The sequence below is a fragment of the Triturus cristatus genome, chromosome 1_2 (genome assembly GCF_964204655.1).
Source record: "Triturus cristatus chromosome 1_2, aTriCri1.1, whole genome shotgun sequence".
Classification (NCBI taxonomy): Eukaryota; Metazoa; Chordata; class Amphibia; order Caudata; family Salamandridae; genus Triturus; species Triturus cristatus.
This window is the reverse complement of record NC_140580.1, coordinates 175,551,952-175,578,517: the sequence shown is the minus strand read 5'-3', so window position 1 is coordinate 175,578,517 and position 26,566 is coordinate 175,551,952. Positions and strand designations below refer to the sequence as shown.

General features: G+C 46.1%; 1 protein-coding gene across 7 annotated transcripts in view; it reads left to right on the top strand.

Annotated features, from left to right (window-relative positions):
- Nucleotides 1-26,566, top strand: part of ADD3 (adducin 3) — a 326,180-nt gene that overhangs the window by 253,288 nt on the left and 46,326 nt on the right. For all 7 annotated transcript variants that reach the window (XM_085603444.1, XM_085603437.1, XM_085603440.1 and 4 more), the window contains 3 exons: nucleotides 10,365-10,508; nucleotides 10,645-10,743; nucleotides 25,614-25,796. In XM_085603444.1, the coding sequence (XP_085459570.1) occupies nucleotides 10,365-10,508; nucleotides 10,645-10,743; nucleotides 25,614-25,796 (426 nt within the window). The remainder of the gene's footprint in view (nucleotides 1-10,364; nucleotides 10,509-10,644; nucleotides 10,744-25,613; nucleotides 25,797-26,566) is intronic.

The window sequence follows — 26,566 nt, the reverse complement described above, 5'->3', positions numbered from 1 at the left end:
GTCATTATCTTTTAGGGAGGGACAGTTTGAATATCCCCAACATTTAGCAACCGGGGGGGCAAGATGGCCGCTGACTGACCGCCTCTGAAGGCAGCACCGACCTCTCTCCCCCTTTTAATGATTTATCACGGCTAAAATCGAAGAAAAAAAAACGAGCTATGCTACAAGCCTTTATTTCCTCGCTTTCTACATACCTCTCAGGGAGTAGATTTCCCCCCGGTTTCAATTTCAAAGAAAACCTGCAGATTGAGTTGCCGGGGCTTCTACCTGCTTACCTCCGCGGTCAGCCTACTCGATGCAGGAGAGTTAGCGGGTTTGGATATCTCTCCGCCTCATTGTTTCCTCGGCTGGCACGGTACACTGCATCGCGTTTTCAACGCTGGGTGCAGTGGAGGATGACTCCGAAGACGCGGGAGGCTGCTGGGTCCGGAGACCAGAAAGAGCTGAGGAGAGAACGGCTGCAGGGCTCGGCTACAGATGCAGGTGCAGGTTCGAGTCAGGGACGGACACGGAAAGGTGGTCCCAAAAGGAAAGGTGAGGTGGGGAAGACGGCTGATGGCGGGACTACCGGAGTAGCAGGCGGGACAAGATTACGGCTGGTAAAGCCAATGAGGGCGCTGTCAGACAGCCATCAGTGATCGAGGCATTTAGTATGTCAAATTCGACACAGGCACTCTCTGGGGGAAATGTGAAAATGCCTGTATCCTCCTCTGATGTATCCTTGCAATTGGAAGCAGTTTCTCGAAAGTTTGACTTAGCCTCACTAAGTGACAATCTGACCATACGGATCATTGTACCAGTGGATTCTGGGAAACGTAGTCCTTCTGTTTCTCTGCACCAACGGGCTGTTAGTATGGACTTGGACATTAGTATTATGCAGCAGCATGCGGATGTAACATCTGATGGCTCTCTTGGGATTCTCGGACTGCTTACAGCGGGAGTGATAGGGAGAAAATCTTCTGTTAAAGTCACATGATATAAATATTCACAATAGTAGTCAAGACAGCAGTGATGGAGAGGAGCTAAATGAGGTCCGAAGTAGCTGCCAGAAGATTGTAGTAGATGACCACTGCACAGAAGGCGCGGGTGTGGCTACAGATTTACTTCTTGAAATAGTTCAAGATAACCCTGAGACATCTATACAGTCTCACGGCAATCTGGGGTTCTCTGTTCTCAAATCAGGTGATTGAAATGGCACATCTAGTAAGATAGACAATCAGGAGTCTGACATCCCTCAGGTATGTGTGCCATTGCTTTCACCGGATGGTGATCGGTTTTTCTCGCTAAATGATGACTCTGATTCATCTTTGGAGCGTGAGCTTGATTCGACACAGGAGAGTGTCTCTGGAGAGGAGTCCCTGGTGGTACAGCGGCAGGACACCACCCAGTCTAAGCTGAAGTCTAAGACTATTAAGCGTTGGAGCAGGGGTAGAGGCCAATCTTCGGATTCAACCAGCAGACGGCTTGAGTGGGACTACTCTGCCTCAACCCTCACAGCTTGCTCAGGCAGCGGGTCTGGGGTGGCAGTGGAACAGAAGGAACCAACAAGTCAGGTAGTGTGCCCTCATCACCAACGTTGGAGCTGCAGTATGCAACATTAAAGCAAATGCAGAGTGAGGCCCGGCAGGAGAGCAAGAGATCTCAACTTGCTACCAATAAGTTACAAGGGGCAATTTGCAAAACAAATAAATTATGCTCTGATATGTCTGAGCGGATAACCCAGGATGAAGCGCGGACGGTTGCCGTAGTGGAGAAACTACTTGTGGGTAAAGGTGCTCAGGAAAAGCGCTCACAGGATATGGATTGGAAACTTGAGCATTTCGAAAATCGGCAGCGCCAGAATAATAACCGACTTCTTGGCTTGGAGGAAAAAGTGGAAGGGGAGAACATTTTGAGCTTTGTGGTGAAGCTCTTGAAGGCAGCTTTTCCAGATTTGGCTCATTGGAACTGGGAGATGGAAGTGCAGAGGGCACACCGTTTCCCAATGTTCAGGAAAAATCAGTCTAATAATCAACGAGATCATCCTAGAGCGATTCTTATTTTTATTGGAAATTTTTTGTTGAGACAGGCAATTTTGGACCGTGCTAGACCTGAAACAAAGATAACAGTGGAGGGGCATACCTTCTAAGCTCGGCCGGATTTTTGCCACACTACGGTCGAGCGGAGGTGGAGGCTGTGCCAGTTGATTTCTGCATTTAAAGGGGCAGGTTGTGATGCCTTTCTGCTGTTCCCCGCAAGACTTAAGGTTATTTACAGAGGTCGAGCTAGAATTTTTTTTTCAGAGATTAAAGCACAAGAGTTTCTCACTGATTTAATCGAAACACGAGGGCTGAGGGCACTGTCTAGCACGGGTGAAAGCAATAAGGGTGATCAAGGAAAAGTTTGATGTGATTTTCAAATGCTGATTATATGTTGAGATTTCTCTTCCACATTGGTGGACCTATTTGGGGATGATACATATTATTGTTGGGGTTTATATTTGTTATCTTGTTGGGAGGTGGGGGACGGGCGCTGCCTTTATGGAAGATGTCTCGGCCATATTTAGGTCTTGGGTGACCTAATTGCCTGTAAGGGAGGTAAGGGGGGGGAGCCGGGTGGGTGGCTCAGGATTTCAGGTTGTTGGGGGTGGGGGGGGGGGGGGGGGGGGGGGGGATCAGCGCAGGTCAAGGTGTTTCATATTATTAGGCAAATAAAGAGGCAGCAGAGTGGTGCTAAATGCGTCTTCGTTAGGTTACTTGGTAAGGTTTGGAAAATGAGTACGAGTATGAATGGCAAGGCAAGGTTTGATGGATTAGCAGCTGAATTGGTTTATTGTACGATTGTAAAGAGAGAACCTTAATTTTAAGACCTGAATCTTCGGATTTTGACAAATATTTGTGGGCTGAATGATCAGAAAAAGAGGAATAAGGTAGCGACTTGGTTGAAACCTTTACATATAGATTTATTATGCATTCAAGAAACCCATATGGAGGGTAATATAGCTTATTTAATGGAGCAACTTGGTTTTAGATTGATTGCATATACTACACAAGGTGCCCGAACTCGTGGGGTAGCAATCCTTACTCGGAGAAGTGATATAAGGGTTCTTCGTAATTCAGTTGATCAATGGGGTCGGTGGGTAATAATTGAATGCTTGGTTAACAACTTTAAATTTACACTTTGCTCACTGTATGGCTCAACCGGTGATGATCCGGAATTGTTAGAGTACTTAGATGGGAGATTGGCATTATGGTCTGTCCCAGTTGTCTTATGCGGAGATTTTAATATTAATGGTCTAGGGGTGTACAATGGGATAGTCAAGGAAATATCGATTTAGGAAAAAAGAAGAAAGCTAGCACTGCCCTATATAATTTAGCTTATAACAATGGCTTGACAGATGCTTGGGCTCATTTAACCCCTTCAGTGCCCATGACGAGATAGTCTCGTCATGGAGCGCGGTTGCGCTGTGCCCATGACGAGACTATCTCGTCATGAACCCCGCCCGCTAATTCAACGCCCGGCACAGGGCGGGGAAAGGGCGGGGCACAGAAGGGGTTAAAACCTACTGATTTAGGTGGTACCTTTTTTTCAGCTCCACATAAAGTTATTTCCCGTTTGGATTACTTTTTTGTTTCCAATCAACTTCTTACTAATTTGGGTATTGAGAAGTATCCACGTATTATATCGGATCATAATCCATTAGTTTTGACAATTAATATTAGTTTGATGGAAAAAAAGAATGTTGGCTGGACCTTTGAAAGGAGGTTATTATATGATCCAGACTATATTGTCAACATGAAGGGGTGGGTTAAAGAATTTTGGGAGTTTAATCGAGGGAGTACATGGGTTGGAGTAGTTTGCGATGCCTTTAAGGCAGGGGTTAGAGGGGAAACCTTAAGTTTCAGCTTGCGTCGGCAAAAGATGGAAAGACTAAGAGAAAGAGAGATAAGGGAGGAACTAAATAACCTTGAGGGAATCTTAGCTACAGCCATTAGTACCGGTGAAGGAATAGATAGAATACTTTCACAGTTGGCTATTAAAAAGGCCGAGATAGGTGATCATTTGGCTAAAAAAGCAGCAGAGATTTTTTGGGCTAAAAAACAGCATTGCCATGAATTTAATGAGAGAATATGTCACACGCTGGCAGTAAGAGCTAGGCAGAAAACTCAGCCGAGACGATATCTGAAATTTATGACACTAATAGAAAGGTTATTACTGGTGCAGCAGGTATTCGGGAAGTTTTTAGGTTATTTTATCAACAATTATACTCCGGTGGACCTGCTGCTATACCTGGTGGTATTTGTGAATACTTAGATAATATACCCAGTCAGAAGGTCAATACTATAGATCTGGAGGAACTCGAGAGGGTCTTCTCCGAGGAAGAAATAATGGGTGCTTTACAAGGTCTACCGTCTGGTAAAGCTGTCGGTCCAGATCAGATTCCGTTGGAATTTTATAAAATTTTTATTGATTCGTTAGGTCAGAATCTGGTGGAGGTTATGCGATCAGCACAAAGGGGATATCCTACCCCCGAGTCTTGGGCGGGGGCAGATGTCGTTATATTTCTGAAAAAGGATAAACCAGCCAAGGATCCCGGCTCTTATCGCCCAATCACTTTAATGAATAGTGATGTTAAAATCTTCTCAAAAATTTTGGCCATGAGATTAAATGGTATTTTGGAAAAAACTATCCATCCGTGTCAACATGGGTTTATTATGGGCCGGGGAACCACGCAACATATAAGGCGAATGATCACCCTTTTTGAAGTAACAGATCTCAGGGGACCCTATGTCTGTGTTGTTATTAGATGCTGCAAAGGCATTCGATAGGGTCTCCTGGGATTTTCTTTGCGAGGCCATGAGGTGGTTCGGGTTGGGAGAAGGATTTATTAAATCTGTTCAAGTATTATATTTGGCCCCAACAGCTCGGCTGAAGATTAATGGCAACTATACATCCCCATTTTATATACAGAGGGGGACCCGGCAGGGTTGTCCCTCTTCTCCATTGCTGTTTGCCATCTATATTGATCCCCTGCTACGATTATTTGAGGCTAATAGTGGAATTTGATCAGTTGTGTGCCAGGGGATAGAAACTAAAGTTCTTGCATACGCTGATGTTGTGGCTATTACTACTACGGATCCGCAATTGGCTCTGGAAAGGGTTGAGTCAATCTCAAGTTATTAAGAATCGTTTTATTAATTTTGAAGATACCCGTGCTGTTTATTCAGCAGTGTATTTGGGGATACGAGTCACCTCAGATCTTGGGAAATTGGTTGCCGTTAATATGGAGCCAGTAATTAGTAAAGCGAGGGCGGATTTTGATTAAATAATCTCCATTTCTCTCGTGGGACGGTGTAATCTCATTAAGATGTTATTTTTACCAAAAGTATTGTATCTGTTTAGGTCAATTCCCTTAGAATTTCAAAAATCTTAGTTTATTATCTTAGAAGGTTTAGTTAATAGATTTATTTGGGCACATGGGAAAACTAGGTGGGCTCTTCGGTTTGTGTTTATTACGGGAGAAAGGAGGATTTGCGGTGCCGGATTTTTGTAGTTATTATTGGGCAGCAGCTCTGCAATATATGAGGATATTGGTAGGGTCGTGTTCCGGGGAAATGGAAAGGGAAAACGATCTCCCGGATTTTTACAGACTATTATTGGGCCAAAATGCTGAATGTTGTTTTTTTTAAATTTACAGAACCCAGTTATTACAAACGCACAAAATTTAAGACGTTGATAGCTGCTTTTAAGATTTGGGGGGGGGGGGGGGGAGGCTAAAGAAAAAGATTGGATTAGGGAGGCTCAATTTTTACACAGTTTTGTTTAAAAATCCAATGCTTCCCGAGATCTTCTCGGAAGAAACTATGGCTGGTTGGGCTAGTAAGGGTATTCGTAAGGCTGGGGATATAATAGAAAAACAAGGTTTTCGTCAATTTAAAGATATACAAAAGGACTTTGGGTTGGAAAGTTGTAATTTTTTAAAGTATTTACAACTTCGTAGTTTTTTTCTGTAAGAAAATTGGTGGGGCATGGGGGTTCGATAGTAATTGCATAATTGATATAATGCTAAGGGGTGCTAAGGGGACGATTAAGTTAATCTATGCAGAATTGATTAATTTGAAACTAGACGATTTAATTAAACACGAGGGTAAGTAGGGTGAGCGAGTGGGGGCTGCCCCCGGAACAGTTGTGAAATCTTTAAAGATGGCTCAGTCAGTTCTATTTTTGGCTGGGCTTCAGGCACAACATTTTAAAACTGTTTTTTCTTTATATTATACCCTGGCCAAAATAGCACAATGGGGCGGCTCTACAGGGACTTCATGCCCACGGTGTGGGGGACTGGAAGCGGATCTGGTGCACATGTTTGCTTCTTGTCTGCGGTTGCAGGCATTGTTGGATTCAATTATGGAATTTTTAGATCTTATACTTGGGGTAAAAACAATACTAACCCATGAAACTATTTTGTTAGGATTAAGTTCCTCAAATCAGGATAAGACGGCTTATCAATTTATTTATGTTGCTATGGCGGTGTTAAGGATAAACATTGCCTCTGCCTGGTTAGATCCCCTTCCCCCTACATTGGTTAGCTCGTTTACTTTCTATATATACAATAGAAAGTGCAATTTATGAAAGGAAGGGGGAAAAAAAGCGAAATTATTGGGTAAAAATATTTGGGCACCTTTAATAAAATGGAAGGAATTAATATCATTTTACCTATTTTGTTTGGGAAGATTATGATGATTGATAAGAATTGTGTATCGGGTTTTCTTTAATGTTTCATAGGAGTGCCTTTTGTGTTTTCTTTCCCTTATGTTCCCTCTTCCTGTTTTTTCTTGCTGTTACTTGCACGCTTTTTGTTTTTTAAGATCTGCTATTTGCCTCCAGTAGCATAATTTGTTGTGGATGTTTGTTTGCTGTATGATATGTATCTGCACTGATCTCTCATGGTTGTAATGGGGGATAAAATCTTAATAAAGATATTTAAAAAAAGAAATAAAAAAAAATAGAATCTATTTAGTAGTTTAATCTTCCTCCCTTGTCCCTCCTTTTAGTATATTGGAATATATTATTAATGACTCGTCCTGCAATTTTGAACCCTCAATGAACGTAACCATCTTTCGAGAAGGACTCGGCTTAGGTTTAGCCATCTTTTCCTTTGTAATGCTTTGGTGATCCTGTTTGGTTACCTTCCTCCCCCGGTTGTATAACTCAGAAGAAAGATTGGGTGAATCGCTACCAAGGAGGGAACCCCCTTTATAATTTTCTATGCACTTGGCAGCAGTTCTGGGGCCTAATAAACTGTTGTAAGGTTGTTTGTTTTGAATCAATACAAAATAATGAGTAACAACATTCATCCAAGTTAAAGAGCAGCGGAGCACCTTCATCCAGTGCCAGATTTATGAAAGTCCATGTACACAGTGACTGCAGTGATGAACATTGAGTAGAATGAATACTCACCTTTTGTTGGGCCTTCTCATTCCTGTAGAATACCTTGTGGCCCCCTTAATGTAACCAGTCTCTACTGCTGATCTTTTAAGCATGACTTTATCTTTAGCCAGTTTTAGTGGCTACTTACATACACCTTTTGTCACTTTGTATCAACGTGCTTGAGGCTCAGCTTTTCAATTGAAGAGAAATTACATTAAATACCAATTGCCCATAATGTATTAAAAAAGGCCATTGTTCCAGGTAGGCTGTCACTATTTGATGTACTAAGGCAGTAGGACTTATTTGGACCAGTAGAGTGTGCAACCAACATTTCTTAATATTTTGCAAAACTTTAGGGTCAATCTTGGCCATCTTGAAACAGACATGTACAATCACAGGTAATTCTAGGAGAATGAGCAGCATATCTTGAACTGTTTAGATTTAGAATAATATTTTGTTGTTGGGACAAATTCTACTTTTGTTTGAAGAAAGACAAAAGGTTGTATTTTATTTTGTAAATATCCCAATCAAAAGTAAGTGAATATCCTGTCATAGAAATGGTACAGTGCCCCTTTAATTATAAGCTAGCAGTCAGTGCCGATATGTTCAGTACCTGCGGATGTCCTGCTCACAGGCCAGGAACTTAAGATAACTGTTCAATGTATATCTTCGATTGGATTGTGAAGCGTGGTATCAGTACTCGTGCATGGTAGTCTGCAAGCTCTTTTTTCCCTTCCTGGGGTGCTCCCCTGTCATCTTTTTTCCAGGATTACAATAAGTCCACTGAGAGAGGAAAATAAGTGTTGTGGTGTCAAAATTCATTATTATGGCTACTGCTCCTAGTTCAGCCATCACAGACCCTGGCTTAAGCTCTTCCAAAGCTGTGTGTGGTGCAGTACCTGGTTTGAGCAGTAATGGAGTAAGTGAGAGCTTCCCAGTAATCTGGTATCTGGGGATATAATCTGGTGGCAGTTTCTTCTGCCGTGAGTTGATGACTGTAGAACATGCCAAAGTGATTGTGGCTGCTCTACTGGGGCCCCTCGTGGTTCTAGAGACTGTTGCCATTTCCTTCCCCAAGATCAGCCTCACCTTGGCGCTTCCTTTCTGTGGCCCAACCAGCCTGATCAATTGCCCCTTCTGTTTTCTCCAGTTACACTTCCTGATAAAGATCAGCGCTGCAGTTTTATCCAGTGCATTACCTCAAAAGTCAGCATCTTTTTGGCTCAGCTGGTTGTGGCCAATTTCTGCCCTCCCATATTTTCTAGGGTCACCAGTTGCTGTCCGAATCCTGCAACCAGAGTTCTGCACCATTGGGGGCTGCCAGTATTGCCTTGCATTTGTGAACATGGAGTGCACCCTTCTCAAATTAACTCTAGTTAAAGGAAACCACCCCACGTACCACTTGCTCCAGCACTGTTAACTTTATCACTTTTATGCGACGGTCATTTGGCGGCTCCCATAATTCTTGTTTTCTTAAAGTGGTAAAGATCGCAGTTTTAGAGAGCCATGATTGTTTAAACAAGAATGCTGAGTTTGGATTCATAGACTGTTGAGGTATTCCACTCAGGTGTTGAAATTGTGCTTCATTAAAGCTTGTGATTTGCCCGATCGGGGCCATCCATCTTTGTCGCCATAGTGGAATATTCAGACATAACTGAGAAGAATTGCAAAAGCTCCCCGTGGTAAGCCTCAATACCTTATTTTCTACACTTCGGTCTGGGGCTTGGTTTTGGTGTGGGTGCTTGCTGCAAATAGATCTCATGCCAAATACCACCTTGTGGCAGAACAAAGCTTTTGTCATTGGATGTTGCAAAAGAAGTTGTGGCATCAGCTCCACTGTGCCACTTTGTTACAAGGCCAAAAGCCACTGCATTAAATAAGCATATACTCACTGACACTGCATGGGGATGTACTGCTCGGCAGAGTGACTGCATTTATTGTGATGCACCAGGAGGGCATCTGGAAGATGTGCATGCGCAGATGTTCATTGCCAGTCTGCTCAGCCTGTGCTACTTCGCCTTACACGCAGATTCACTTTGATACTATTTGTGTTGTTGCTTCCAAGTGCACGGTTTGTTCCACAGTATCAGCCACCGTGACGTGTTCTGTTACAGACTGCAAAAATTAGTGACCCGGAGAAACCTTGTGGTCTTTTGGTAAGTGCTTTGATATCTCATGCAGAGGCCGCAGTATGCTGGTGCAGCAGGTTTGGGAACAAAGCTAATGAAACTCTGAAAGCTCCTTTTGAGAAAAGCAAAAGCATGCCTAAAGGCATATTATGGGAACCTATCGGTCATTCAAGATTAGTAATCGGTTAATGATCTAGAAAGGAAATGGAGCCAGCCACTTTCTTTGCAGTGCTAAGTGTAAGAAACTGGTTTCCAGAAAGAGTCTGCTAATGATGTTTTAATGGATAAATCTAGCATCGAGATTTCACTTAACACAACTTAAAACTCCATACTAAATTATAATCTTAAAAACCTACAGAGGAAACTTTAATTTTCAATTGTATAGTGTAATATTATGTAATCAAGTTTTGTTATTTTTTATGGCATCACTAGACTAATTGCTTTTCTCCTACGTCCCTCAATCTTTGATTACACCTTAAAAGAAATTATGGCCAATGTGGACTGGAGAATTCAATTTCATGAGATGATATTGAATTAAATTATTTCATATTTGCTTCAAGAAATCATGATTTAGTGGTGGGATTTCTGGTGTGCTGGATTTGATTTTTATTATGTATTTGCATTAAAAAAAGTTACTATTCTGGTACAGAGGAATAACTAATGTTGGAAGGATTGGGGTGGCAGAGAACAGGTGATCACCTGATGAGAATCTGCAAAGTGGTTAAGGAGAGAATCTAAATCGATGTTAGTTTGGTGCTCATTTGTATGTACTCAAATATTCAATATTTCATAGTGTTCTAAAGTGTTATCTGGTTTTTGTTGCAACAGGTTTCTTCGATGAAGTGTGGTATTCTACCCATATCCCAAGAAGCCATGATTCTGGGAGATATTGCCTACTACAATTACCAGGGATGTCTTGATGAACAAGAAGAGAGAGGTCAACTACAAAAGGTTTTGGGACCAAGTTGCAAGGTACCTTATCTTTCCTATTTCATGTTCACTGTTGCAAAAACTCATGTAAATTTGGTTCATTTGTCGTACTGTACATCTAATCAGATTCGTTCGTACTTTTGTATATCTTCTGTAACCCCTTTCTTGTGTTTGGTAGGTGCTGGTGTTGCGGAACCATGGAGTGGTAGCTCTAGGAGAAACACTAGAGGAAGCTTTTCACTACATTTTCAATGCCCAGCTTGCGTGTGAAGTGCAGGTGAGATTACAAGATAGTGGTTCTAGAAATGATTCAGTGACCAAATTCTAGTTTAAGAATATCCAAAATTAATGTGTGTGCTGCATTTACCAATTTGACTAAAGTACCTAAAATTAGAGCCCATTTGATGTATTTTGAGATCGTCAAACTTGGTGTGGATTTGAAGCATCTGATCTCTCTTGATGGGTTGGCTGCAGGTGAACGGTCTACTTCCATGACTCATTCCTTAACCTCAGGTGCCTGGCAATCGATCTCTCAGATGTTGTTTGTTATTTTGAAGTGCTGTCTGGGTTGCCAGACTGAGACGAGAGTTCAAAACTAGCTTATGTTTCTTCTCAATGAAGAGCATTAAGCTTAATAATCAGGGCAAGGGAAGGTGATTTTACCCTGAGACGGTTACAAACTTGTCTCCTATTTTATTTGTGCTAGAATTAGCTGCCAGGATTATCACTGCATTGGGCTCTTTTTGCCCAGCCAACTGCATTGCAGAGATGTGGTAATATGGAGTGAGTCATATTGCCTGATACGTCCTCTTTACTATCTGCGCAGGTCTCAAAGTAACTCTCTTGATCTGATTTGCCAGTTAAGGAGAATACTGTTCTTCTGTCCCAGGCTTTGATGGTGAATGGGTCAGCTTTCACTTGTGAGGTCAACAGTGCATTGCCCCGCGAGTCCATAGGACTAATTCTGAATTCTTCCTGCTTACTTGATTCGCCCACTGGACCTCTCATGAAATTCCTCTTTGACTAAGTCACTGATTGTCAGTGTGTCACTTGGGTTGAATCTGTTGATCGGTGCCTGAGTCTTAGGTCTTTGGTCTTATTCATTTTCTAAAACCTTGTTCTACATTGATATTACCAAAAGGAAAGGTTACATTATAATTATACATTTTGAGAGAATTCCTCCTTTGAGGTGGTGGATCCACAGAAAGTATAATAAGTAAGGGAAAACATTATGTTCGAGGCATATGAGCTGTAGATCATATGCTTTAGCATAGGTCCCCATCTGGTGTTGGGTCCGGATGTTTGCACTTTGTTTTTGTTCAAAGAAGTCTTTGCAGTCACGAGGTAGGTGACTCCTCCTTTTGGTAATAGTGCGCATGGGCATCGACTCCATCCCCAGATTGTTTTTTCCCCCCATCGGGTTCGGATGTATATTGCTGCGGTTTGGTATCGTATTTGAACCCCTTCGATGCACAATACTTTACCCTCGACGGTATTGTCTTCGATCGCGGTTTCCCATTCGACGCGCATCTTGTAAATTCTGAAAACCTTCGATCGGGAACTTCGAGGCGGGCAGTCTGGCCTACCTGTGCCGACCACGCCAGCAGTCGATGGAACTGACACCATTCAAGCTATGTCCCTGGTGTCGTGCTAAGTTTCCACGCACCGACCTGCATGAGGTTTGCAACCTATGCTTATCCCCGGAACACAACGAAAATGACTGTAAAGCATGTCGATCATTCCGATCAAAGAAAACCATTTGTGACCTTCGGGCTCGATGCAACGTGGCAGCGGCTCCGTACCAGACATCTTCGATGAAGATCCTGATTCCCACCGCCCAGATCTCGAAGCCGAGGAAGAAGAACTGGTCTCCGTGTCCGATTCCGACATGGAGGAAGAACTGGATGTCATTCCGGGTCAACGTACCGTGAGTACTGATCCCCATGTATCCAGTCACCCCAAATCGAAGGCTCCGGTAACACCTTCGCCCTCAGGCTCAGGTCGACACCATGAAAAAGTTTTGGATGCCTCGCCCTCCAGCTTTGCTACGAAACAGAAACAAAAGCCTTCGGGCTCGAGCCAATCCCATTCCGGCACCGAACCAACACCCTCCGCACCGAAAGACAAATCTAAGACTTTACCCGCACCGAAGACATCTTTGACGCCGAAGCCCTCGTAGTCGAAAAATCCTCCAAACAAAAGACCCCAGAGCCGAAAGCCTCCAAACCTAAGATCTTGGAGTCAAAATTATCACCTAAAGGCTTGGAGCCGAAACCCTCTGCGCCAAAAATTTCGGAGCCGACACCTCATACTCCCAAAGGTTCAGAGCCTAAACAAGCTAAAACCAAGCATTCGGACTCAAAACACTTGGCGTCAAAAGACTTTCAGCCAAAATCTTCCACGCCAAAATCACCTCCACCTAAAGAACCTTCACCCGAAGACCTCTTTGGATCCCAAACAGACTAAGCATTGACCCTAAAACGGGACACCTCCAGGCCATTCTTCTTAAAAAACAGAAGCTGGATTTCACATAGTATCATTCTATACCTCTAAAGAAAAAGGACATGGGTACTAACCCCTCTCCCCCTTGCATGACTCCATCCCCTCCACCTTATCCAAATTTGATCATTACACCATCAAATTCACCACCACCTTGACTATCACCTGACCAACACGATGAAGAGTACGAGGATGGGGATGAAGATTATGATGTGCCAATAGATCAGGATATACCACATGTAACTGATCCTTGGGAGAATTATGATAAGGAACCAGATCACGATATCCTGTATTCCTCTAGACCCTCCCCGCCTCATGACAACATAGGCTATGTGCAGCTTATCAACAGGGCAGCCAAATACCATGGGGTGGAGCTTCATTCAGACTCTCTAGAAGAGTATTTCCTACTTGAGACATTCACTCACTCTCAAAGGTCTACTCATACTTTGCCAATGCTCAAGGGCATGATTAAACATGCACATTAAGTATTCAAAGACCCAGTCAGATCAAGAATACTCACACCTAGAGTGGACAAGAAATACAAGGCCGCTCCTACAGACCCCATATACATAAAAGGTCAATTACCCTTTGATTCTCTGGTAGTGTCAAACGCCCGCAAGAGAGCTAACTCCCAGACCACAGGCGACACCCCTCCTCCTGACAAGGAGTCAAAACTAATAGATGCCTCAGACAAGAGTGCGCCTTCTCAGGCTGCTAACCACTGGCACATTGCCAACGCTAAGGCTCTGCTAGCACGTTACGATAGGGCTCACTACGATGAGTTGGAAAAACTCATGCAACACTTGTCAGATGAGTATAAAAGCAAGACCAATGACCTCATTCAGGAAGGTAAGCTCAGTAGCAACACTTCCATTAAATGCGCACTAGATGCGGCAGACACTGCATCTCGTGCCATCAACACTAGCGTACTATTACGCAGACACGCTTGGCTTTGAATCTCCGGATTCAAGCAGGCGGTACAATCCTCCATACTTAATCAGCCTTTCGATAAACATCTTTTCGGACCAGCTGTCGACACGTCCCTCAAAGATGAAAAAAGATACTGAAACTGCAAAGTCCATGGAGGCTCTACAATTGCCCTCAACCAGAGGCTCCTTTCGCTGCTCCTTTTATAGGGGTGGCTCAAAGACCGTGTCTACAGATAATCCCTCCTCCTCTTACAAGGGCCAATCCTCCTCTTCCAGAGGTTATTTTCGAGGAAACTACAGAGGCAATAATAATAAGGGAATAGGCAGAGGTAATTCCACCCGCACTTCCCCTGCCAACAAACAGTGACTTACCTCCACTACCCCCCGACCATTCCACTCCTGTCGGGGAAATGTCTCTCACAATTCCTACCTGTATGGAATTCAATCACCTCAGACAAGTGGGTAAGACAAATTATCCAGTATGGTTACTGCCTGGAACTTACCAGCACTCCCCCAAATATTCTTCCAAAACAACGTGTAATGTCACCAGAACATCTCACCCTTTTGAAACAAGAAATGATTTCTCCTTTACAAAAAGAGGCGATAGAACCAGTCCCATTGCATCATCAAGGAACCGAAGTGTACTCCCTGTATTTTTTTTTAATTCCTAGAAAGGACGGCTTTCTCAGGCCTTTACTGGACCTCAGACAGGTAAATCTGTACATTCAATCAGATCACTTCCACTTGGTCACCCTCCAACAGGTGCTCCCATTGCTTTAGCAAGGCGACTTTCTATCCACTCTGGATTTAAAGGACGCTTACTTCCATATTCCCATTCACCCAGCTCACTGAAAATATCTCCGGTTCGTGGTGGACGGACACAATTATCAATTCAAAGTTCTCCCCTTCGGGTTAACTACAGCACCCAGAGTCTTCACCAAATGCCTCGCAGTAGTCGCAGCTCATCTAAGAAGACCGCACATTCACGTCTTTCCTTACCTGGACAATTGGCTACTAAAAGTCTAATCACACCCCAGCTGCGTACACCGCACTTACAAGACAGTTCAACTGCTTCACAACTTGGGATTCACTGTAAATCTCAGTCTCACCTTCAGCCATCCAACACGCAAGCGTATCTAGGAGCTACAATAGATATTTGCAAAGCTCTAGCATATCCCAGCCCAGTCAGGATACGCAACGTGCAAAATCTAATATCACAGTTACTGCCTCAACACTCACTACCAGCAAGAGTGTACATGCAGTTGATAGGAATGATGGCTTCTTGCATTCTAATCGTCCCTGATGCAAGACTCCGAATGCCTCCCCTGCAGGAATGCTCAGCACGTCAGTGGAACCAGGCTCAAGGTCAGTTAACAGATCTGGTGTTGGTGGACGGCCGCACCCATCGCTCTCTGCAGTGGCGGAATACCCAAAACCTTTTCAAGGGGTGGCCATTCGTCGACCCAGTTCCACAGGTAGGGCTAACAGCAGACGCATCCCTCACTGGTTGGGGAGCTCATCTCCAAAAACATACCATTCAGTGCATGTGGACCCTACAACAAAAACTACTCCACATACACCATCTGGAGCTACTAGCAATTTTTCTAGCATTAAAAGCTTTTCAACTGCATCTAGTAGGCAAAGCTGTCCTAGTTGGTACAGACAACATGACAGCAATGTTCTACATACAAAAACAGGGAGGTACCCACTTTCTACAGCTTTCACACCTAGCGCAAAGCATATGGAGATGGGCCATACCTCAAATGATATATCTCCATGCGGAACACCTCCCAGAAGTAAACAATCAGATCGCAGATCTGCTCATTCGTCAAAGACAACACATTCACAAATGGGAACTACATCCTCAAGTTCTCCTCCCATTCTTCCAGATGTGGGGCTATCCAGAGATGGATCTGTTCGCCACACACCTCAACGCAAAATGTCCAAACTTTGCGTCCAGGTATTCACACCCTATGTGCAAAGGCAATGCGCTATGGATGGATTGGTCTGGGAAATTTTCTTATGCTTTTCCACCTCTCCCACTAATTCCATTACTGGTTCGGAAGCTCAAGCAACACTCCCTCATAATGATCCTAGTTGCTCCCACATGGGCTCGACAACCCTGTTGGAACTATCAGTAGTTCCTCATCAAAAACTACACCTCTCCCCCAAGTTTCTCACTCAGAACCATGGCTAGCTAAGACATCCAGATCTCAACCTTGCGATCTGACACCTTAAAATCTTAGAGTTTGTATATCTTAATTTCCCACCAGACCGCATGAACATCATTAAAGAGGCTAGACGTCCTACCACAATAGCATGCTATGCAGCAAAGTGGAAACTATTTGTAATTTACTGTAGAAACAATCAAATCAATCCACTAGATGTTTCAATCCAAAACATCATTCGCTATCTGTTACACCTACAGCGGTAACCTAGCATATACATCTATACGACTACATCTTGCTGCAATCGCGGCTTACCTACAAAACAGACAACACTTGTCTTTGTTTCGAGTGCCCGCTATCAAATCCTTCATAGAAGGGCTCAAAAGAATCATTCCTACTAGACTTCCACCTTCTCCAATGTGGAATCTTAACATAGTCCTTACAAGACTCATGGCCCACCATTTTTTTTTTTTTTTTTTTTTTTTTGAAAACCTTTATTTCAAAATTCAGGACACAGCTATTCAGCCGACAGCCCGGAGGTTCGGCAGCATTGAGAGTTGGATACAGTGATGTGTCCCCAATACAGTTCAAAGAGTAATGCAAAGGTCCAATTTTAAGTAAATACAGAAAAAACTCACAACAAACCCCAGCAAGGCAAGGACATTGAAAGCCCATGGCGAAAGCCCCCAGGGGAGGCTGGACCCCACTCATCTACTAGTTACAAGACTGTGTACGGAGGAAGAAGGGGGACAGCAGAGGCCCAAAACGGTTCCTAGAACCCAACTGTGCTGGAAAGTAGGTCAGGGGGAAAGCTGTTCCTCGGGAGGTTCCAGATCCGGGGCAAGACATATTCCCCCCCTGTATTGGTTCCACCGCCCCCAGATGGCATGCCACTTCCGGGGGCGACCTCTAGAGCAGTAGACCGTCTTCTCCCTAAACATGCTCCAGTCCATGTTCTCCTTCCACGCGGTCAGGGTAGGGGGTCCCGAGGAGCCCCACAATCGCGCGATGTCCCTTTTAGCAACCATGTTACCCAGAGTCACCCATTGGGTCTGCGCCTCATCGAGGTCAGTGGGCCCCCAGACGTTCAGGAGGCAACACCGCGCCTCCGGCTGTACCGCAGTGCCCGTCACCTCCCCCATAACTGCATGGACTCTCCTCCAGAACTCCACAATGACACAACATTCCCAAATGATGTGCAGGAAAGTACCCACCATACCACATCCCCTTCTGCACAGGCCGTCCTCCGAGAATCCCATGTGGACCAGCCGTGGCCCCGTCACATACACCCGGTGCAGTATTTTAAGCTGCACCAGCCTCAGACGCGACGGGATCGCAACCTCCTTAGGAGAAGAAACCGCTGACTGCCAGTCCTCATTATCCAACTCAAGGCCATCCCTAGTCCACTGTTCTCTCAGCCCCAAAAGCATGTCTGCCCGGACGTTAATCAACTTCTTATATATGAGCGAGATCGTGCTCTCGGGCATATGACCATCAAGGACTCGGTCCTCAAGGGGAGAGGACTCCGGCACCTTCTCATCCTCCACGAGGACTGATCGGAGGGCGTGACGCAGCTGGATATACCTGAAGTACTCTGAGGGCCCTAGCTCATACTCAGTCTGCAACTCCTCGAAGGACTTCACCCTCCCCTTATGCAGCACATCTCCCACCTTGGATATACCTATCAGGTCCCACTTATCAAAGCCCTTCGTATGCCAGAGTCTTCCCAATCTTTCCGATTCAAACAATGGGGTAGCGAGGGTGAGCCTATCCTTCCAGCCCAACGAGTCAGTCGCCATCTTCCATACACGCACCGCCACACCTGTGGGCCCCGTGAGGGACGAGTCTAAGGACCGCGAATACAACGCCCTGTAGTAGTTGCCGCCACGCAGCAGCCACCTATCCATGGCATACCCAGGGCTGAGGGCAGGGCCATAAAACCCATGGTTGATCGCGCTCAGCTGCGTGGCCCAATAGTACCGTCGGATGTCTGGGAGCGCAATGCCCCCATCGTACCATGGGAGCGTCAACTTTGAAATAGCTATTCGCGGCCGCCCATCCCACAGCAACGTCCGTTGGAGGCCTTCGACCTCCCGAAAGTATTTGGCCGGTACCCAGTCCAAGGTGTTCTGGAGGGCATAGAGGAAGCGGGGAAGAGACATCATTTTGAACAGGGCCGCACGCCCAACAAGGGAGAGCGGCAGCCTCCGCCAACCTTCAACATCTCGCCTCAAGCGTGCCAAGGGGGGGAGCAGATTCCTCTCATAGCGCACAGCAGGATCCATGGATATAAAAATCCCCAAATACACGAAGCCCTGCTGGGCAACCTGTATCGAACATGTTCTAGGGATCGGTGGGACCTCGCCACTAAGAACGTACAAGTACGATTTGCCCCAATTAATCACAAGCCCCGAGTTCCTACCGAACGATGCGAGTACGTCACAGACCACTATAAGTGACTTCTTAGGTGAGGCAAAATACAGCAGGATATCATCGGCATAAAGCGAAATACGGTCCTCGTGATCAGGCGACCACCGAAGGCCCCGTATATCCGGGTGCCAACGTATCCACGCAGCCAACGGTTCAAGGGCGAGGGCGAACAACAGAGGCGACAGGGGGCAACCCTGCCGAGTACCCCTACCAAGCTGAAACGGAGTAGATGCCCGACCATTCACCACAACATTCGCTAGTGGCCCCTCGTACAGCAACCGAACCCAACTCACAAAACCGCGACCGAAACCAAACTTGGCCAGCACGGCCCATAAGTATGCCCACTCCACCGTGTCAAAGGCCATCGTGGCATCAAGAGATGCCACAATAGCCGGTTCACGCAGCGTGCCCGCCCTAGCGATGACGCCATGAAGACGCCTAAGGTTTAATGCTGTGTTTCGGTGCGGGATGAAGCCAGATTGATCCGGGTGGACCAAATCGCCAAGTACCCTAATCAAACGGGTAGCCAAGAGTTTGGCCAGAATTTTCGGCTCAGCGTTGAGGAGTGAAATGGGCCGATAGGAGGCGCACCTATCTCGGGGTTTACCCTCTTTATGTATGACCACGATCGACGCCAGCCGCTGATCCAACGGAAGGATCCCATCCCCCCGCGCCTCCAAAAACATGGCGCGCAGGTGAGGGGCGACCCTATCCGGGAACAGTTTGTACAGGTCCGATCGGCAGTCCATTCGGTCCAGAGGCCTTACCCGAGTTTAGAGCGCGAATCGCCCCCGCCACCTCGTCAACCGTTATGTCACCATCCAAATCGTCCCTATCTATGTCAGAGAGGCAGGCCAACTCGATATCACGGAGGAGATCAGACGAGTCCTCGGGCGGCCTGTCCGACACCGAGGAATAAACCCTACGAAAATACTCCGCGAAACACTTCACAATCCCCTCAGGTTCCACAATCGCCTCTCCCCACTCTCCCGTCAACTCTGGCACCACTCTATTGACCCGTTCTTTCCTGTCCAACCACGCCAGGAGTTTCCCTGCCTTATCACCAACGTCATACAGGCGGCCCTGTTGTTCCCTACTGAGGGTCTTAGCGGCGTTCGTCACCAGGTCCCTATACTCCGCCTGCTTCAAGCAAAGCTCATGCAGTGAGGACTCTGTAACCTCCTCCTCCATAGCCCCCTCAAGGGCCGCGATCTCCTCCTCCACTTGCCGCACCTCGCCATCCCTCCGATTCTTGGCAGCCACCACCAGGGAGAGGGCTTCCCCCCGAAGGACGGTCTTAAAAGCTTCCCACAGCGACACCGCCGAGTCCACGGTTCCCAGATTGTCCTTAAAGTAATTATCTACCTTCTTTACCAGGGCGCTGCGCATCTTGGGGTCTCGGAAATACCATGGGTTGATGGGGGCCACCCTCCCGACCTAGATCCAGCCGGATCCACACTGGCGAATGGTCAGAGATACCGCGTGCCATGTGCCTCGCCTCGGATATCAACGAGGCATGTGCGGCCAGAGTGAGCAGGTAATCAATCCTGGAGAGGCTACCATGCGCCCCGGAGTGAAACGTGTATTGACTCTGTGTGGGGTGCCGGAGCCTCCAGCAGTCTATCAGACCAAACGTATCCAGGAAGTCTGGAAGCCATTTCTGAGCCCCCCCTGTGTCCCTGGGCGGGTATCTATCCAACAGTCCGGAGCCCACAGCGTTGAAATCCCCTCCCACTACCAGCATTCCCCCCCGGGAGAGTCAGCAAAGCCCTGCCCAGTTCAGCAAATGTGGAGGCCTGCAGGGCCGGCGGGACATAAACCGAAACCAAAACCAAAGTCCTTCCTTCCCACCGCCCCGCCACCGCCACAAACCTCCCCCTATCGTCAACAATGGTGGAGTCCACCTCAAAAGGCAACGATGCTCTAACGAGGATGCCCACACCCCTGGACCCAGAAGAGAATCCCGAGTGTGCTATGAATTTATACCCCTTCCTATTCAGGGCATAGCACGTATTACCTATGAGATGCGTTTCCTGCAGCAGGACAACATCTGGCATTGAGCGTTTCAAAAATTCCAAAACAATCCCCCTCTTGATGCGATCCCCCAAACCATTAACATTCCAGCTTATAACACTTAAGCCTCTACCCCCCATCCTCAAACGGAAAGAGGCCCACCCCACACCCGAGGAGCCACCATGGAACAGCCCTGAGGATAATCATCATGCCTTGCAGAAATAAACCCCCCAACAACAAACTCAAAATCCCCAAAACTCCCCCCACCCTGCACCCCTGCTGCAGCTTACAAAGCCCCCCCAACTTGCAGTGTGCCTGTCGCCCTACAAAAACAAAAAATCTACAAAAAGTACCCTAAGGGAGGAAAAGAGCACCCCTCGCCCTCCCGCAACCCTCCACAGTTACTGCACTCTGTTCAAATCTTCAAGGATGGTCAAATCAAGTCAGGCCGGCTCTGGGATATCAGCCCTGTCCATCCCGGCCACTGTCTCCATGCTCGGCTGTGTCGTCCCCCGTCCGTCGCCGGGTCAAAGCGTCCAGCCATTCGTCGGCCATAACAGGAGAGTCAAAAAAGAATGTCCGATCTTCATGCACCACCCGTAGTCTGGCAGGGAAAAGCATGGCATACTTCAGATCCAGTTCCCGAAGTCTCCACTTCACCCCCAGGAAGCTCTGTCTCTGTCTCTGCACCTGCTGGGTGAAATCCGGATAAAAATTCACCGACGCATTCTGGAAGGGGACTGGGCCCGTCACCCTCGAGGCTTGCAGGATAGCGTCCCGATCTCGAAAATGAAAGAGCCGGGCGACAATCGGCCGCGGCGGGGCACCCGCCTTGGGCCGCCCGCCTGGCACCCTATGGGCCCTTTCCACCGCAAAAAACTTTCCAAGGCCCTCGGGCTTCAGATGATTGAGGACCAAATCCTCCACCAGCAGGTCCGCCGAAGCCTCATCCGAGGACTCCGGGACCCCGATGACGCGCACGTTGTTGCGCCTGGCCCGGCTCTCGAAGTCCTCCAGCCGGCGGGCGGCGAGGTCACTCTCGGCCCTCAACTTCCGAACCTCGGTCTGCAGATCCGCAACATCATCAGTGAGGCCCGTGGTCTTGTGGTCCAGGTTCTTAACGCGTTCGTTCGTCTTGCCCAGGTCCGAGCGGATCAGATTGACATCTACCAGGATGGCATCCACCTTATGCGCCAGGGCCTCGAACTGTCTCCCCATCGAGGTCTGCATCCCGTCGAGCGCGCCCATGACATCCTGTAGGGAGAGCTCCGGTGTCCCAGGCGAGTCCTCCTTCTGGGCATCCGGCGCCTGGCTCGATCCACTCGGCGATGCTTTCAGGAGGGCGTAGCGGTCCATACTGTTGACTTGGGAATACGTTCCCCGCCTGGTGGACTTAGTCTTCAGCCGATCCCCTTCTGCTTTGCCCGACATAATGGACTCCAGGCAGTCCAATGCAGTTAAGACTGTTCCCTCTCAGAGAGAGGAATAAGGAGTGAGCAGGTCTGCCTTGTGCTGCCAGAGTAGCCCGCCGAGCGTCCTTGGGGTAATAAAGCCACCCAGAGCTCTACAGTGTCCGGGCAGACAAAGGGAACGAAACCGAAAGTGAAAGAGCGAGGACCTCCGTCCGACAGTTCACACCTCGCCAGGCCGTTGTTGATCAACTAGGAGTCGGGCATCCTGCCAACTCTAGCCCCTGGCATCCCCGGGAGTTAGGCCGCAATCTTCCGCCAGTCGTAAGTCCGGTTCCCAATGGGCGATCCGACCGCGGGTAGCATCAATCGCCTCCCTGACAACTCAGCAACACGGTGCCATGCATACCATCAGGATTAGAGACAGGATAGTCGACGGAGGGCGCGAGGGTCTCGGGAGCTCTAAGCTCACGCGGCCATCTTGGTCAAGCGCTAGGCTCCTCCCCCATGGGCCCACCATTTGAACCCCTGCACAAATGTGAATTAGTTTCTCACGTGGAAGATAGCCTTCCTTATAGCCATCACATTAGGTGTGGGCGGAATTTACGTAGTCGCACTATGCAAAGTCCCGCGAAACGGCAAAAAATCTCCGTGAGCCCCCAGAAATTTCGAGAAACACGCGAAATTGCTTGTTCCGCCCGTTCACGATTTTGTTTCCTGTTTGCGAACGCTGTTTGCGTGCTCGGGGGGGGGGGGGGGGGGGGGTTAATATCTTGCGAACAGGCATTTTGGGAACGCGAACAAGCAAAAAATTCTGCGAAGCCGCGGATCGTGGAGTTTTTGGCAATTCTGCGTTCTCTGCGGAACGCGAAATTACCCAAATTATTCAAATTCCGTGAGCCGAACGGAATTTACCGCCCAGGCCTACATCACATCTCTTAGAAGAGTTGGTGAGCTCCAGGCACTAACCATACAAGAACCATTTTTACAAATTCATCAAAACAAAGTGGTTCTTAGGACAAATCCCAAATTTTTGCCCAAAGTCGTTTCTGCCATTCACCTCAGTCTGTTGTTACCAGTTTTTTTCCCCTCAACCAGACTCCGTTGCAGAACGTGCTCTTCACACATTATATGTAAAAAGAGCAATACTATATTACATTGAAAGAACTAAATCTTTTAGGAAAACTAAACCTCTTGTTGCTTTTTCACCACCGCATAAAGGCAATCCCATGTCAAAAGCAGGTATTGCACGGTGGATAGTTAAGTGCATACAAAATTGCTACATTAAAGCTAAACGCACATTAACAATTCCCCCTAGAGCGCATTCTACACCGAAACAAGGGGCTTCCATGGCATTCTTAGGGAACATACCCTTAGATGACATCTGCAAAGCAGCAAAATGGCCTACACCACACACATTCACAAAGCACTATTGTGTAGATGTGTTAGCAAGACAATAAGCTAGTGTGGGCCAGGCTGTTTTAAGAACACTATTTCAAACCACTGCAACAGATACAGGTTAGCCACCGCTTGGGAGATAACTGCTGTATAGTCAATTTTAAAATATATGATCTACAGCTCATATGCCTTGAACAGAAAATGCTACTTATCCAGTATGCATCTGTTCTTGGCATATAGAGCTGTAGAGCCATATGCGCACACCCACCTCCCTGGGTACTTTACTCTGTTGCAGTATTATCTTACTTGGATACATTATACACGGACATCTTTTCTACTAACTCCATCATCAACCGTACGGCAAAACAATCTGGGGATGGAGTCGATGCCCACTCGCACTATCACCAAAAGGAGGAGTCACCTACCTCGTGACTGCAAAGACTTCTTCGAACAAAAACAAAGTGCAAACATCCGGACCCAACACCAGATGGCGATCTATGCTAAAGCATATGACTCTACAGCTCTATATGCCAAGAACAGATGCATACTGGGTAAGTAGCATTTTCCTTTGGTGCTCCAAGTTCTCCTGTTTCAGAATTGATCCTGACACATGCAGACAAGGTGGCCAACTTGATGTACACCACACGCTTTGGTTGTAGTTTTGCCCTCTTTGCAACGTAGTTCCGGGGTTTTGAAATGCACGTTTGTTTGTGTGCAAGGTCTCTACATGTTTAAGGTTTGTAAAGGACATAATAGCCAAAATTGACTCTGGATGCAAGATCAAGGGCAGAGGTGAATTGCAGATAAGAATTTAGATACTTGAGTATGTCCAGGTCATAACATGCCTGAGAATACTGCTCAGGGTGGGTGTGGTGATAACGATACTAAGTAAACCCTGTACCCCAACAATCCCCTGATGCTCTGTGATGTGGGAAGGAAATCCATTCAGTTACAAGATCGCCATCTCCGAAGTGATGCTCAGGTGCCTACAGGCCAGGGCTTCCGTTTTTCCCTATAATGGAACCCAGGCCACTCTTTAGTTGCTGTCACAATAACTCCTTTTGCATGATACTCCAGTCTTTAATCGGACTGATTTCGTAAATATCCACCTATATTGACTGTTTATTTTATGCACTTCACTCAAACTCTTAGGCGTAGTTGCCATCAGTAGTTCAGTATGCTTTGCTATTTTCAAATTGCTAATGTTGTCCTTGTGACTGATTGTTTAAAGTAGAGGGTGCAAATGGGGGTGGATGCCGGCTACAAGGTACTGACATGGTTTGCTCTGTGCCCGAACGAACCCCCTCCCTGCCGGTTTGGTCTTCTTACTTCGCTGTGTTTGAAGGCCTTTGCAGTTGCGACAATCCATTGGAAAAACAAAACCAGGAAAACGCCAAATGCCTACATTTTTTACCTTTTCTCCAAATGTTTCTTTGAAGTAGTTCAGCCTTTCCCTTTCAGCATTAATGGTGTATGAAGGTTGTAGTAGTGTTTAATGAGTGTGGCAGGCGGTTTTACAAAGTTGTTTGAGTGGCATCTGGGCTTTTGGCTTGCCTTTGCCCACCGTGTCACAATGAGTGGGCAGCCTGTGAATGGGCAGCCAGGATTGTCATCTTCTGACCTGCCCGGACTGTGTTTAATGGGTTCCTTTGTAGATTCTTGGATAGTGTGGTGAAAATATATTCAATCATGACCGGTCTTCTGCTGTGTTTGATGTATTTACAATGTTCTGTCTTATGTGTTTTTGATGTTTTGTGTGTTCGTGAGTGGTTAGTGCTATTGTGAGCACCCTGATACCAGACTATGTAAAATGCCTGTGCTGTTGAATACAAGACTGAAGTTTTCTTCAGTGCGCCGTAGCATTTCACACAGTGTTAGTCCTAGGTTTATCCGGAAATTGTGAGCGTTTAGCATAGAATAAAAACCATGAAATACAATCTCAACGATATAAAGAAATCACACCCTGATTAATTAAATGTTGTTTTGGAATAAGTTGGCTCGTGTAGAATACCAGTTTATTTTATTATACTTCACCATAAAGTAATATTACTTTGGCAAAATGTTTGCTGATTTAACATATTTGGAAAGATCACATTATATTTTGATTGTACATTTCATTGGTTAGGGTTTGTGACGGTCAGTTTCTTGAACATGTATATTGCTCTCATTTTCTACACACCGCGATGCGCTTTGCACCTCGTAGTCTAGAGGGATATGAGGTTAGACCATTTTTAATCCTTATTTTATTATTCTAGTTTTCCATAGAAATGTTAACACTTTGGTTGTTTTTGTATATTTCAGGTTCATGCCTTGTCCGGTGCTGGTGGCATTGACAATCTTCTCATGCTTGACTTTGAGAAGTACAAGTCACTCACACACAATCTAGCAGCGACTGGAGGAGGAGGCGTTAATATGGCGTCTCAGCAGAAATGGAAAGTGGGTGAGCTGGAGTTTGAGGCACTCATGCGTATGCTGGATAACCTTGTAAGTGTACAAAGGTAAAATCAGTAATTGCTGGTATTTTGTTAGTATTAGCTGTTGATTTTGCTTGAAAGTAGGCAGACCAGCAGGTGTCTTATGCTTTTAGATGCCGGGTGAAGAACGAAAGCTGCTGAACACCTTTATATTTTTATAACTTTTGCGACTGCTCTGCGCATGACCCCTCCACCATCCCCACCCTCCAAGTCGCCACACCCCATAGCTATTCTTTACCCATTACCTGCCCTCAGCATTCTTGTGGAATACCACAAGAGTAAAGCAAGCCAGTACTGCTGCACCTTTGTCCATGGCCACTGTTGTGATGAAGAGACGGTCTTGGACGAGTGGAGAGGAATGAAGTATCATGTAAGGACTGGGAAATGGTATTAGCCAATGGTGGATAGAAAAAACAGCTCTGTGGTGCACGTTGAATTGCCATATTATGTTTTTCTCCATTATGCCCATTGTCACTACTGATCAAAAGAAGGAGCAGAAATATATAAATATATATATAAAATATTGATCACGGTTAGAATGACCGCATTCAATTCAGCCAATTAAAACAGTTTCAACATTGCATGTGACTCGTGATGTAGATCAGGACTCATATGGTGTGTTCTGGGAAATGTAGTTTATTCCTAATTATGTGCTTTTTATTAGTGCTTTTTTATATAAATGTTTTATTTATATGTATGTATCTCTGTGTTTCAATTACTTGTTTTTATTTCCTTAATTTAACCCCAAGAGTAATACTCATGTTAGATTATAGACTCGAA